The 15,581-nt window shown below is 41.0% G+C and overlaps 1 protein-coding gene across 1 annotated transcript in view; it reads right to left on the reverse strand.

The window, feature by feature from the left end:
• LOC138359175 (pleckstrin homology-like domain family B member 1) overlaps positions 1–15,581 on the reverse strand; it is a 98,516-nt gene that overhangs the window by 12,790 nt on the left and 70,145 nt on the right. Inside the window, exons 4-7 of the mRNA XM_069318115.1 lie at positions 13,893–14,074; positions 12,035–12,199; positions 7,664–7,783; positions 4,776–5,348 (exon numbers count right to left, since the gene is read on the reverse strand). Coding sequence (XP_069174216.1) covers positions 4,776–5,348; positions 7,664–7,783; positions 12,035–12,199; positions 13,893–14,074 — 1,040 coding nt within the window. The remainder of the gene's footprint in view (positions 1–4,775; positions 5,349–7,663; positions 7,784–12,034; positions 12,200–13,892; positions 14,075–15,581) is intronic.

The raw sequence follows: 15,581 nt of genomic DNA on the forward strand, positions 1-15,581 counted from the left end.
CGTGGTAGTGGACCCCCGTACCCATCCTGAGCGTGGTAGTGGACCCCCATACCCATCCTGAGCGTGGTAGTGGACCCCCATACCCATCCTGAGCGTGGTAGTGGACCCCCATACCCATCCTGAGCGTGGTAGTGGACCCCCATACCTATCCTGAGCGTGGTAGTGGACCCCCATACCCATCCTGAGCGTGGTAGTGGACCCCCATACCCATCCTGAGCGTGGTAGTGGACCCCCATACCCATCCTGAGCGTGGTAGTGGACCCCCATACCCATCCTGAGCGTGGTAGTGGACCCCCATACCCATCCTGAGCGTGGTAGTGGACCCCCATACCCATCCTGAGAGTAGTAGTTGTCTATATATTATATATGGCCGCGTTATAGGCCTATCCTTCGTACCACATAGCGTCTAGACCTAATAATAATTATATTTGAATATATACAGAACAAGATTCAGTGGTTAAAACAGTAAATAAATGCACATTTATGGCGCCTGCCCTTATATGCTTCATACGTGATCACGTGACACAGCTTCCTTCACGTGTACTCACCTAGTTGTGCTTGTGGGGGTTGAGCTCTGGCTCTTTGGTCCCGCCTCTCAATTGTCAATCAACTGGTGTACAGATTCCTGAGCCTACTGGGCTCTATCATATCTACATTTGGAACTGTGTATGGAGTCAGCCTCCACCACATCACTGCTTAATGCATTCCACCTGTTAACTACTCTGACACTGACAAAGTTCCTTCTAACTTCTCTGTGGCTCATTTGGGTATTCAGTTTCCAACTGTGTTCCCTCGTTCGCGTCCCACCCGTGGCATGCGGAGGTACCTACCACCCGTGTGGAGGTATGCCGTTGTTAATCCTAAGACAGAGGGAACTAACTGCTCAATCATGTGGACAATCCTCAACCATTATGTGCGGACAAACAACCAAGCTATGTGGTCTGCCTCGCCCATCAACCCAAGACCTCAAGGAACGTCCGTTGAAATACGTTGACGCTCACAACTCACATTATACTCTATAAACTGTTTAAAATGCATCAAATAGTCTCGCTACAGGATTTTAACCCTAATAATACCTAGCAATATTTTGTAAAATTGTATGTATTTCTCTCATCATACAAAGCAATTAATATAACGCTAATTGGCAGTCACACGAGCCTAAAACTGGATGAGTCGTGTGATTTGAAATTCCAGTTATATTTCCTAGGGTGAGCAAGGCCGGGCTAGCTGGGAATACAAGAAATTAAATAAATAGTGGTGGGAAAAAACAAAGTAGCCTGTGTTGCCAGCACGGTGTCCGTCATTTTTGGCCCGCTTTTTTTTCGGCCGCGATGGCTTTTGCATCAATTTATTGTTTAATGTCAACATTCCATTAGAATGGAATGTTGCATTAAACACATTTCTCACTATGAACACGATGAGAAATATGTACACAAAAATCGACCAAATTTATTCAAAACCACGTAAGGAGAAATTGAAAGCAAAAGTCAAATTTCAACCTTATAAATTAATGAGCCTAAATGCTATTCAAACTTAATGACATTAAATAATATACGTAAACTCAGGCCAAATAGAAATTCACTCGAAATAAATATGAAACGAGTTCAAAACTATTGAAGGTTCGTAATAGACGTTAGAGTTAAGAGGTCAACACTCTTCATAACAAAAACGAATGCGGAACTTTACAAGAGAGAGGGAGGGAGGGTAGTGGGGGGGGGGGTAAGGAGGGGATTAGAGGGATGGTGGGAGGGGGATTAGAGGGATGGTGGGAGGGGGATTAGAGGGATGGTGGGAGGGGGATTAGAGGGATGGTGGGAGGGGATTAGAGGGATGGTGGGAGGGGGATTAGAGGGAGGGTGATTAGAGGGATGGTGGGAGGGGGATTAGAGGGATGGTGGGAGGGGGATTAGAGGGATGGTGGGAGGGGGATTAGAGGGATGGTGGGAGGGGATTAGAGGGATGGTGGGAGGGGGATTAGAGGGATGGTGGGAGGGGGATTAGAGGGATGGTGGGAGGGGGATTAGAGGGATGGTGGGAGGGGGATTAGAGGGATGGTGGGAGGGAAGGGAAGGAAATAACGACACTGAATGTATTTTAAACTAAGCTTACGTACTGACTGATTTGACCTTAATTATAACAAGTGTCATATTCCTGGCTGTTATATCAAACTGTCATATGTAGTAAGCTTCTAGTGAGAGAGTGAGAGAGAGAGGGGGGGAGGGGGGTTATCTATCAGTAACTACAAGGAAGTGGGGTCTACCTCTTTATGCCCAGACTACTAGCTTTGTTGTACCTGTTGCCTTATAACCTATCTATTCTTATGCTTCCCGGGCGGAAACATGCGAGATTTATACCTGATCAACCAGGCTGTGACTCATACGTCACAGTTAGGCTGGTTGATCAGTCCAGCAACCAGGAGGCCTGGTCGACGACCGGGCCGCGGGGACACTAAGCCCCGGAAGCACCTCAAAGTAACCTCAAGGTATGCTCAAATTTCTTTTTTAATCTGGTCTTAAAGCTGTGAATGGAGGTGGCTTCTACAACATCCTTTTTCAGAGGCAGTAGAGAGGAAGGAAAGAATATTGGGAATGAAGAAGGGTGTTAGAACAGAAGGAATGAAGAGAGGTAATAAAGATAAGGGAGGGTAGGAAAGAATGGAGGAAGGAGAGGAAGAATGGAGGGGAGGAGAGGAAGAGTGGGGGAAGACTTGAATCATGCCTGGAGTGGGCCTAGGAGTTCTTCTACTCCCTGAGCCCGGCCCGGGGCCAAACTCGATTTGTGATAACTTGCCCAACTGTCTATTGCTTGGAGCAACCCGCAGGTCCACACATCCGCTACAACCCGGTTGGTATGCATTTCTTGCAAGAACCTATCTCATTGTTTTTTGAAGAAGTCCACCTTTGTTTTGGCAATATTTCTAAATGCAAGAAAGAAAGAAAGGCAGGAAAGGGAAAGCAGAGAAGGATGGATGGATGTATTGAAGGAACATGCTGGTAAGATGGATGGGAGGGAGAGATGGAAGGAGGTGTGGGAGGGGGGAGGGAAGGGAAGGGAGGTAGGGAAAGAATTAGAGGAGGTAAGGAAATAAGGATAGGGAGATAAGGAAAGAAGGAAGAAAGGAAAGCAAAGAAGCAAGGAAGGATAAGAGATACTCCAAGAAAAGCCAGACGTACAAAGGCAAACAGCAATTGGGTTATGCCAGCTTCAGCTAAGGGTACAGGAGCACAACACAGGTGAGCAAAAACTATGGAAGTTGAGGAGAACCAAGGAAAGCAGGCAGACAATGGGATGTGCCACAAATGACCCGGGCTTGAGAACAGCAAAGTGAAGTAGAAGTACTTGAAAAGATAATACAACAGAGGAGAGCAAACCAAGAAAGCAGAGGAACAACTCCAAACATGCACGAACTGCTCTAGCAGTAGTAACAAAGGCAAACAGCAATTATGGTAAGGCAGCTACATTCAGCAACACAGCATCACACACGACAATTGTGTACATGGCTGAAGCAGACTCAGGCCTGGGAGAAAACATATACCAACCAACAGTCACAGGCCAGAAAAATTTTAATTCCAATGACCTGACATGATGAGATCCAAAGCCAAAATATGGGGAGGCACCCAAAATGTGCTATATATCAAGCCAATTGTCATGCCTGAAAATGCACAACGACAAAGACATAAAATGGCACAAACATCTAGCCACCAGATACTTTTTTGAATGTTTTTATTAATAAATACAAGAGTTCTTACACTCTTGTATTAGTGGCTTGTAAAGCCACTAGCATCCATAGTGTTTTGGGCAGGTCCTTAACCTTAATTTTCCCAGCAACACAACTCACCAAATCATTTAACAATCAAGTACCCATTCACTGCTGGGTGAACAGAGGCATAGTTAAGGATTGGTGCCTAGTCAATCCTCCCTGGCCAGGATAAAAACCCAAGCCAAAATGCTCACGAAGTGCTGGGAGTGTCTTACCACTGTGATATGGGGACTTCAAACAGAGGCACGAAATCCAAAGCACACATGAGGGGTGTACTTTAAGGACATATATGCACAGAACCTAGGGCTAGTGCTTGAAGAAGGAGCCCAGCTGCAAGAGACCAGTACAGCATACCATCACCTCATGAGAGGGAATGGTAAACATCTGGCAAAAACAGAAACAGAAGGCAGCCACACTACCTATTAAACCAGAATCCAAAGGCCCACAATGGGATTACACTATGGATAGAAGGAGCTGGAACAACTGAAGAGCAGTCAAACCACACTGAAGGTTAAGGCAACTGAGCACCTGAGAAGATAACGTGAAAGCTGCAGGTTGTCAACAACCAGCATCAGAAAACTCTGACAAGGCTGATGCAAAACAGAATCAAGACATGCAAATGACTGGGTCACAATGCATGTAAAGTGAATATTACTCAATACAATCAATCATCCACCCATACAATAATTCACTAAACAACACAATCACATACAGAATAAATAATTTGTTTATTCAAGATAATAGAATGCAAAAACAATACCATGCATTTGTTAATAAATGTACAGTACCTGCTATTTGCCTCAGCCTTGAACATCTCTTTATAATGGCATTCACATCTTCTACTAGAGTCCGCTCTATCTCTACACGTTACGTACCTTGAGAAAAGAAAAAGAAAAAATTAGAGCATGATATTGAACAAACTAAAACTGTACACAATATATTAAGCAATCACCAATATTCTTTACCAAGTTACAGTACTAAACAATGCATACACAAGGTACCTTGCGTTTCTTACCTGTTGTTTCCGAAGTTCACTGTGTCTGAGATCTTCAAGGGAACAGCGTGTGGGCGTTCTGCCACCATCCCTGCTCAACCCAACTCCTGTCGCACCCATGCCCAGTGTCCAAGAACCCGTCATAGATGATGACGTCACACCCGAGTTACTAGAGGGCGTCCGGTGATGACCAGACAGACGAGACATGGATGTAGATGGCATTGTTGCTGTGGTTGACAGAGTGGTCGAATGAGTGGTTACTGGGGAAGTTGTATTAGCAGTGGGTGGTACTGAAGGAGAAGAGGGTGTGGGTGGCAAAGGAACTGAAGGTGGAGGTGGGAGGTTATTGGATAATGCATCAGGTGAATGTGGGGCATGGTTTAATGGGGCAGTGGCAACTTGGTAACTGCTGGATGAGCTTGGTGGAGGTGGCAAGGAACGATACATGATGTTGTGAACAGAGGTCATACCAGAGGAGGAGACTACAGTGGACACCCCAGTCACCCCTGGGTAGCCTGAATTTAAGGGAATCGAGCTGCCTGGGCTCCAGCGAGTGGACGTGACAGGAACACGAGGAGCCAATGGAGGTGGAGCCTGGGAAAATGAAAAATAATATCCACTGTAAAACATATTTACAATCTTTATCACTAAACATAAACTATGGGGAGAATTCTGTCTTAGTTAATTATATGATAATCAAATGCTTGACAGTAAACAACTGGATAGATATACAGCTACCAAGATGGTAATCTAAAGGCCAATTCCTCAGTTGTGTTATAGGGCATTTACATACAGAAATTTTGTTTCTTCTGTGAGAGAGAAGAATGGTAGTGGTGAGTCAGATATACCCACACTCTAATGAACCTAACTAGACCTAATCTTGCCTAATTAAATCTATCCTTACTTAACTAAACCTAGCCTAGTGCATGAACCTCAAAACTCAAGACATATGTTTGAAATTCAACATAATAGATATATTACAGTTTTTATATCTACCTCAGTAGTCATATACACTCCATAAATAATTATACATGCATAGAACAAGATATCCATTTTTGTACAATGAACGTGAAGACATTTTTAGATTAGAAAGTTCCATCATTGTAGCTGTTTTCAATCTACACATGTCTGTGGTACCTATGAAAGAATACATAAACCAAACTGACTAAGCTATGGTCATTAGGTCCTGGAAGTGATAATATAATATTATCACATTAATAAAGCACACTTGACATGATGAATATAAATCTGTATATGAAACACTTTTTAATTTAGAAACCATACTTGTGCTCAGTCTCAAACCCATTGTTGATGTGACGATGTGCAGTGAATTTTGTAACTAGCTCATCAAGATTGTAACTTGCTTAGCTAAATGAATTGTGGGGTTCAGTCCCTGAGCCCATTATGTGCCTCTGTAACCCTTTCCACTAATGCCCACAAGATGGGTATGGGGTGCATAATAAATTAACTAAAACTAAACTCAATATGAATTCATTTAAGACCTAAATTTGCAAACTAGTATATTAATCCTCATGCTGATATGCACAATAGGCTGTGGCTTTTGTAAATTTTTTACTTGTGCTTTATGCTAATACTTTTCAAAAAATTAAAAAATAAAATTAATGGAAAACATGTCTTGATAATGGTCCAGGACGGACCGAAACATCGTCGTTTCTTCGTCATCTGGTGTGTGGTTTAGTCATCATATTTTAAGCCACATTATTGAGACTCATCGTCTGCTTAATTGCAAATGATGTGGATCAAATGCAAGATATCCTCAAATCTTCCTGTACAGCATCATCATATAATGAAATGAAATGAATCAATCTTTTTTCTAACTGTGAGAATGATCTATTATCCACTGCACTCACTACAATGAACTTGTAAATTACTAGCTGTGTTGTACCTATGTACACTCTAACGTCCACTCCCAAAACATGCAATCTGCATTTATTCTTTACAATATACTGGAGCATACGTGTAGTGGACTATGGCAGTTGTTCTACCCTCAAAGTCCAGCCCAAGTCCAGGTTTGACTTGTGATAACCTGGTCCTAAAGGCTGGTACTTGGGAGTGCCCTTCAGGCTCACATAACTAGTACAACCTAGTTGGTCTGGCACTTCTTTTCAGGAAATTTTCTAATTGTTTCTTGAACATGTCCACTTTTATTCAGACAACATTTCTTATGTTTGTTGGGAGGGTACTGAATAACCATCTTGAGGTTATCTCGAGATGATTTTGGGGCTTTATTTTCCCCACGGACCGGTCCTCGACCAGGCCTCCATCCCCAGGAAGCAGCCTGTGACAGCTGACTAACACCCAGGTACCTATTTACTGCTAGGTAACAGGGGCATAGGGTGAAAGAAACTCTGCCCATTGTTTCTCGCTGGCGCCCGGGATCGAACCCGGGACCACAGGATCACAGTCCAGCGTGCTGTCCGCTCGGCCGACCGGCTCCCATATACCAATGATATTCATGCAGTGTTCTCTGATTGCATCTATGGCACCTCTACTCTTCATAGAATCTGTTCTACATTCCCTACCATATATTTCGCTCCAGTATGTAGTTATTTTGGTCTGCGTGAATTTGGGGTATTTCCCATCGAATTTACTTCCAGTATCTTCGATGTATGTAATTTATGATACCTCTCATCTTTCTAGGGAGTGCATTTTTAGGGTTTTGATATGCGTTCCAATAATTTAGTTCCATTATTGTGTCCTTCACAATATGCATTTTTTCACATTTCTCATTCTCAACAACTAGTCATCTTGTTTTAGGTCTAGGCCTTATAATAAAGATCTATGATACAAACAAAATAAATATGGATAATGAAAGCAATCGAGGATGAAATACAATTTCAGGAATATGGCTCAAGATGCTGTACTGAAGATCTTGCATCATAACTCACCATATCGTTCTTGGTGTAAATATATTCACCAAAATACCGAGGTCTGGCTCTCCCAGCCGTGCCATTAAGTGAAGGAGAAGTGGAAAAGGGTCGCATGGAAGCTTCAGGTCGTGGAGGAACCTGCAAGCACAACAATAAACGTGAGATATACACGTTTACAGGACAATGTGACATACACATTTACAAAACAGTGAGACATACAAGTTTATGAAACAGTGATTTTCCCAAGTATTGTACAGTACAGTACTTGGTACTGTACAGTACTTGGTATTATTCAGTACCTAAGTACCTTATAGCACACTTTGTGAGAAACAGAATGACGTGTTTTAGTACAGAGCTAGTAATGTTAAAATAGGAACTGTTTTTGATTAACTATTTATTATATTAAAAATTGAAATTCATTAAAGGAGTGAACAACAAAAATTAGATCACACATGAATCTTGGATCATAAATAGGAGGCTTGGCATCAAGTCTGAGCATAATCAGAGAATTATGTATAAAGTCATATCGGCTTAATGCTTTCTCCTCATAATTGCCTTATGTTAGAAAATTATTGTGTTTTTTCTCAAAAAGTTTATAATAATTTTATTTTTAAACTAAATAAGCTTACAGTGAGAAAGGACCTGGGTGTATGATGGCTTAGAAATACAGTATTGTTATAGATTTATTGAACATGTTACCAGGTATTAGAATATACGTCGGGTCACTTAATTGTTTCACACATAAGTTAGCCAAACATATGAATTGGACTTGTTGGACATAAGAGTTGTCTTGTAGGGACCAATAATATTTTTTACAGTTTTCATTATTCTTCTTATGATTGAATACAACAATGAATGTAGATTATACAGTAATTTGGATGAAAAATAAAAAGCTAAACATGTTTTGATTGAAGGCAATCAAGTGCAAGATACCCAGTTGCTATGCCAGATACTGGATAATACAATTTATATTAATATTCTTAAAAGCAAACATTGTAACTCCTCCCTTTATACATACATTTAATACATATGGACATACAAAGTTAGAAAGAGAATGAGTGAGGTGTGGGAATATGGATGGTGGAACTATAGTTTGGTTGTTGGGTTTGGGGGTTTTGTGTAATAACCTCAGTGTAGTAACAGGATGAGAGCTATGCTTGTGGTGCCCTGGCTTCCCAGTACCCTGTAGCCAGTATCTCTTCCCTGAGAGAGAGAGAACTCTATCAACATCAGAGGCCCAAGACTGTTCAACACGCTTCTACAACACATAAGGGGCATAACTGGCTGACCCCTCACAGTGTTCAAGAGAGAACTCAATAAGTACCTCCAACAGATACCTGATCAACCAGTCTGTGATTCATACATCAGGCTGCAAGCAGCCGTGTCCAACAGCCTGGTTTACCAGTGCCTCCCACTTAGTGACGATCGAGTTTGAATTCTTTGTAAAGAATTTCATTGTTCTTCAACTTTTTAGGGTTTTGAACATAAAAGTAATTATTACATATCATGCCATGGGTCACAAAAAAATTAGTGGTAAAGTTCAACCCTAAGAAAACACATGAGAGGATGACCATAGAACAAAAGCAATAGATCATTTATAAACTTGAAAATGGTACACAGGTTGTTGAACTAGCTAGGTCGTACAACAAATCTATGTCAACGATATGCACTGTAATTGCTATGAAAAAGACATTATGAGTGCTAACGTGGCAAAAGATGCACTGTATCAACAATCATGAAACAAAGAACACAAACACTGGAGGATGTTGAAAAGTTGTTATTAATTTGGATACACAATAAGGAGTTAACAGGTGATAGCGTTTCAGAGGCCAACATTTGTGAAAAAGCAATGCTATTGCATGAAGATCTTATAAAGAAAACCCTTGGAATGAGTGATGCAGAAACGAAAGTGTTTAATGCAAGCAAGGGGATGGTTTGAGAAATTTAGAAAAAGAAGTGGCATTCACAGTGTTGTGAGAGTTATGAGTGTTGTGTGTTGTGAATTGGTGGAGGAACACAGCGAAGAACTGACCACTGAAGAAATCCTAGCCCTTCACAATGAGTGGCAACAAGAGGCAGCTGAGGAAATTTCTTCAGGGAAGGAGGAGGCAGTACAGAATGTCCCTTCCTCAAAAATTAAGAAGTGGTGTAGACTATGGGAAGAAATAGAAATTTTTGTTGAAACGACTCACCCAGAGCAAGCTGTAGTAAGCCGTTGCCTTAACCTTTTTAATGACACTGTGATGCCTCACTACAGACAAATGTTACAACGTAGGGAAAAACAAGTCTCTATGGTAAGGTTTTTAGTAAGAAACCAAGCAGTGAGCCACAACCAGGTCCTAGTGGTATGCAGGCAAAATGTAGGAAATAGTGTACTCAAGAGAAGTCATCAGTGCCTGATGTTATAATGGAAGGGAACTTCCCATCCAAACACTAACACCTCTCCTCCCCTCCTCCTCATCGTCTTCCATATGCCAACAAGAGTCGTCAATAAAGGTAACCATTAACTTGTACATACTATACTATGCTACTAAATATTTATGTGAATTAGGTATGAAATGTATTTTGAAGTTAATATTTTTGGGAGTGTGGAACGGATTACAGTAATTCAATTTACATTATTTCTTATGGGAAAATTTGTTTCGGGTTGCAAATTTTTGGGTTACGAACCATCTCTGGGAACGAATTAAATTTGTAAACAGAGGGGCCACTGTACTGTATTAGGTCTCAGATAGTGTGTATTAGGCCTAGGAAGGTTAGGTTAGTTTAGTGTGTCTTTGCAACATAAATACAAAATCTTTTTTGTTTTGTCCAAATTCAATAGTACCAATTTCTACTTTCTAATCGTGTTGTATGTCGGTATATGTAGATTAGATAAGATAATGTACATTCAGGTAAAAGTACATACATTCAAATTAAGTTACAAATATAATGTTGGATTTTTAGAAAGAGCTAGTACACACTATGCCTAAAGCCACTAATACGCACAGCGTTTCGGGCAAAGGTACTATGGTCCTCATTGTTACTATAAATGCAGTACTAGTACTACCAAAACAGGAGGATGGGCTGCCCTCCCTCAGAGGCACAGAGAGCAATGATATTTGTTTTCACAACCTCACCAGGAAAGAATACCAGAAAATCAGCGAGTCAAAACAAATGACTGCTGGACTGCCTGGAGCTCCATGTGCCCAGGGTTTCCTTCCTAGCACTGTCTATCCTAGCCCCTAGCGCTGTCCTTGTCCTGCCAGACTTATCTTCTCTGGAGTGTTCAGGAGTCACTCCCTTAAGGGTCCACCTCGCTTGTGGTGGCTCTCGCCCAGGCTAAGTCAGGTGTCTTGTGGTTCTCCTGTCTTAACCTGGGTTGGGTGCGAGATTGGTTAGTGGGTTGCACTTGGTGGTGCACCCCTCAATGTTTCTGGTGTGCCGAGGTTGGCCTTCACAGCTGCGAGAACCAAGCTGTGTCAGTTTACTTTTAGGTCTGGCATAGTGCCTGGGTGTCCTGCTTGGTTTACTGAAGTCTTCAGGTTCTGGAAATACCCTGCAGGTTCAGTGGTTTTATGGATATTCTTCCTAAGCCTGCTCTCACTTCGTGTGAGTTTGATACATTGGTCACCGTCCATGTCACTAGGCAACAATCATTCCTTCTGCCTCTGCCATGCTGTCTGTTGGATCATTGACACCTTTGACTCTTAGTCATGTGAGGTTTGATGTCCCATGTGACTCCTTTCAGACCTTCCTGATGAGGGTAGGACTTACCAGGCAGCAACTGATTCGCGTGTTCATTTTCCTAAGTTACAATAGTCTATATTATGTGCCCAATTCGATGCCCCGAAGCTGCCTATTAGGTGTTTAGGGACCCGTAATTGGAGGTGTTGGTGAACTCCAACTTGGCTTTGTCCACACCTTTTTTTCTTTGAGTACAGTTCCCCTCCTTCCTCTATTCCTTCTCCACTGCTTCTGGCCTTGAAGCCTCTAAGGGGTTTCCATGTCAGGGCAGGGTTTAGCTTAGGATATGGCTCAGCCAGCTCCGGGAGGATGCCCCTCCCAGGAATTATCTTTTTTAAGATAACATGTTTAAATGTATCTAAACAACTGAAAGTACGGTTTAATAAAATATTAAAGCATTATTTTGAAACACTATACATTGATAATACATTGATGTACGTACTGTGTGGCCATAGTGAAAAAATGGTATAAATCAGAAATTTTTGTATCTGAAGTATAGATCTCTAGCTGTGTTAATTTTAGTTTAGTGACCCACTTCCTCCAGCTATTTATTTTGTATCCACAACATCAAAAGAAGTACAGCACAGTATTGCTGTAAATTTAATATAAAACCTCACAAGTGAGCAAATGGTCCAAAATATCAGTCAAATGGTTGTATCTTACTTCTGGTGGGGTGTCTGAATCACTGTCACTGTCGTTGCTCATGGTCGTGTTGCTGTTGTTGCTGCTGTTGCAAGTGGGCCTGATGCTGTCGTTGACAAACCATCGTGGGCTTTCAGAGTCCTGTGGAGATTCCCGATTGTACGAGAGGTTATCAAATCGTGACACCTGCAAAATAATGTCTTTGTATTATGCATCATATATAAATATACAGTATAGAATAGATCATAATTACCAAACACACCATATAATATATACTTCATGTGTGGTTAGTTATAAATATCTTTCTTACCGTGTACATCCAACCTTCACTATAAGCTAAGATGTCAGTGCATGTTTAATCATGAATACCAAACTTAATCCTTACACTGCAACAAGTGAAATAACAAGTAAATCAACATTGCTTTCATCACAAAAATCAAATATTAAATAGAATAAAATACCCTTTTCTGGGAGGCCTCAGTGGCTCCCCAGTGCACTGACAGATGCAGCCACAAAACTACCACACCTCTGGACTTGTGCTGGGCTACCAAACACAAGAATCACAAACACAAAATGAGCCCACAAGAATCTGGTGGGCTCATTTTCAGAATTGCTCAACTTTCAGAACCATCTCCAGACCAAAACTACCAGCCATCCAACATATTTCTACTTCCCATATTTTCCCACATACCTTCACTACCCCATACCAGTGTACCTGGATAAGGTTCTGGGAGTTCTACTCCCAAGCACGGCCCAGGGCCAGGTTTGACTTGTGACTGGGACATAAGAACAAAGGTAACTGCAGAAGGACTATTGGCTCATACGAGGCAGCTCCTATTTATAACCACTCATATACATGTCCAACCCATGCTTGAAACAATCGAGGGACCCCACCTTCACCATGTTACGCGGTAATTGGTTCCACAAATCAACAATCCTGTTATTGAACCAGTATTACCAAAGGCACTGGAGGGACCTGGCCCTCCAATGCCTTCCATATACTGTACTGTATATATCTGTTGATACTTTTCTAGTCTCCTCTTATTTCTTTCTCCGTCTTATCCAGAAAATCCAATTCCACCCCACTACTATCCACCCCCCACCCCCTCTCCTTTACTCTACGCAGCCTATCCATACACCTGAACCCAGTCAGTACTCCCACTCCCAGGCAGAATACTAGTCAAACCAAGGATAAAATAATAATTTAGAACCTGAACATTTGACAGTCCATCACCAATGATGATGGACTGTCAAATAAAGCAGATTAACTCAAATACCTGATAACACAAACCCCGATGTAACTGCAATTCTCAACACTAAAATAATTAGTAAAATAATAAGTATCAGGTAACATAATGAGAAATGACAGAAAGGGGAAGCAGTGTTGTGTAACTGGTCAGAAGAAACAAGACTTTTGCAGATACAGTATCATAAACTGAAGAGGCAAATATAATGTAACTGGAAATAAAAGGAATGTTCAAAGCTAGAACAGCAGAGATAGAGTGCACAGATGGAAACTATAGACACTGATGAGTTACAGAAATGTTTGAAAATTATTAAACACAGTAAATATGCACAAGTGAGGCTACAAAGTACAACAGAAAAAATCAATTATCACTACATCAACCTAAAATTAAATATCTTTCAGGTAATGTGATGCATATTACAAACAAATAAATGTGGGGTACATATTCCTCTAAACACCATAGTGGAAAATTATCCCAATAAACAAACAAACAAGATAATAAAGTAATTATGCCTGCAGACAAGCACTGCAGAAACTGTAATAATAACTGGAATTTATCCCAGTTATATAAATGGCAGGTGTGTCAAACTGAAAGAAAGTTGTTTCTAGGAGAGAAGCATGAGCAAGTCTCACCTTATCAACAAACTCCTGAGTGTCTGTGTGGGCAATTTGGAGGTGTAATGGTGTGGGCGGTGTCTTGCGGGGTGGCACGGGCGGCTTGGTCTCTCCGGAAGGTGTCACTGAGCCGCTGGCATTACTAGTGATGGCAGCAGCAGTGTCATTGGACATGTGGAAGTATTCTGGGTTGTCCACAGCTGTTGGCAAAGACAACTGTTGTAGATAAGGCTAAAATAAATACAGAACATGTTAGAAAAGTCTACAATAGTCTATGCTAACCTGTGCTGGTATACTATGAAGTAATCAGTTCATAAACTACATTCATTTAAATAGGATACAATCCAAGTGAGTGAAAAGATATGATCATTCAGTTATCACTCCCTCTGCCATGACAACATAATCCTGCACAGTTTGTGTTAACCCCTTAAGCTGCATGGCTTGTAATATTATGTTTTGTGTATGAAATGAATGGAGAGCTGTTTTCATAATATTTCATTTTACCATGTGGCAGCCAGTAGAAAATTGATGGTTAAGAAATGACACTTTTGCTATCAATATATGACTCTGTAGCTCAAATAAGTTAACAACAAATAATACAATTTACTTTGATATTGATATAAAACTATTACATTACATGTACTTGATAAAGCGTAAAAAATAGTTTTAACAATCAATATATAAACTGGTATTATTACTGCTTTGTAAATAGTAATAAATATTAAAGCCATTTATATACAGTATTAGAAAATGTATTAGAGTTGACCAGACCACACACTAGAAGGTGAAGGGACAACGACGTTTCGGTCCATCCTGGACCATTCACAATCGACTTGAGAATGGTCCAGGACGGACCGAAACGTCGTCATCCCTTCACCTTCTAGTGTGTGGTCTGGTCAACATACTTTAGCCACGTTATTGTGACTCATCGCCTGTATTAGTTATAATACAGAATAATTCCTATGTAATAATGAGTGTAGAGTTGAAGCCTACATACAAACACACTAAGCGGCATGTGGCCAGCAACAGCAAAATTAGTTTCCGAGCATGACTTGTGAATGCACAAGACCAGTATTATGGTAAGAATAATTTTGTATACTAATATTCCTACACCTACCTTCCTCATTTGTGGGGTTGTTGGACTATTTCAAGTGAAGGTTTGACATACAGTATAGGAATGAGTTTAAGTGGATATAAATAGTAGCACCTTGTACGGGCCAATAGGTCTTCTGCAGTTTCCTTATTCTTATGTTCTTATAAATTTCTTTCACTCTTTAAACAAATATATATGCCCCTTCCCCCACCACCAGAGATCTAAAGGAAATTCTTAAAGTTCTTGGTAGGATAAATAAACCCAGTTGCTGAGACACTATTGTTGGAGATCACAAAGTTTATCAACAATGGCTGCTATGACTGATCCCAGATATAATTAAACCCTTCTTCTTCTGAGCATCCCTTTGTGCCCTAAAGATGAAAGATGGTGGTGCTGGATATTTGGACTTTTGAAGGAACTACTGCTACAAAGAGATGGCTTACTGACTATCAACCTCTCCCTGAAAGATGATCAATGGGACCAAGCAACACCACCAGTTATTCTTGGTTGTATAGGTGTATGCAAGGCAACACAGAAAGCATTGCCTGCATTCTTATCCTCGACCAATGTTGCAAGTAACTTAGTGAGATCCTACCAAAGTACTTAAGAGACTC

This window comes from Procambarus clarkii, chromosome 89, assembly GCF_040958095.1.
Source record: "Procambarus clarkii isolate CNS0578487 chromosome 89, FALCON_Pclarkii_2.0, whole genome shotgun sequence".
Classification (NCBI taxonomy): domain Eukaryota; kingdom Metazoa; phylum Arthropoda; class Malacostraca; order Decapoda; family Cambaridae; genus Procambarus; species Procambarus clarkii.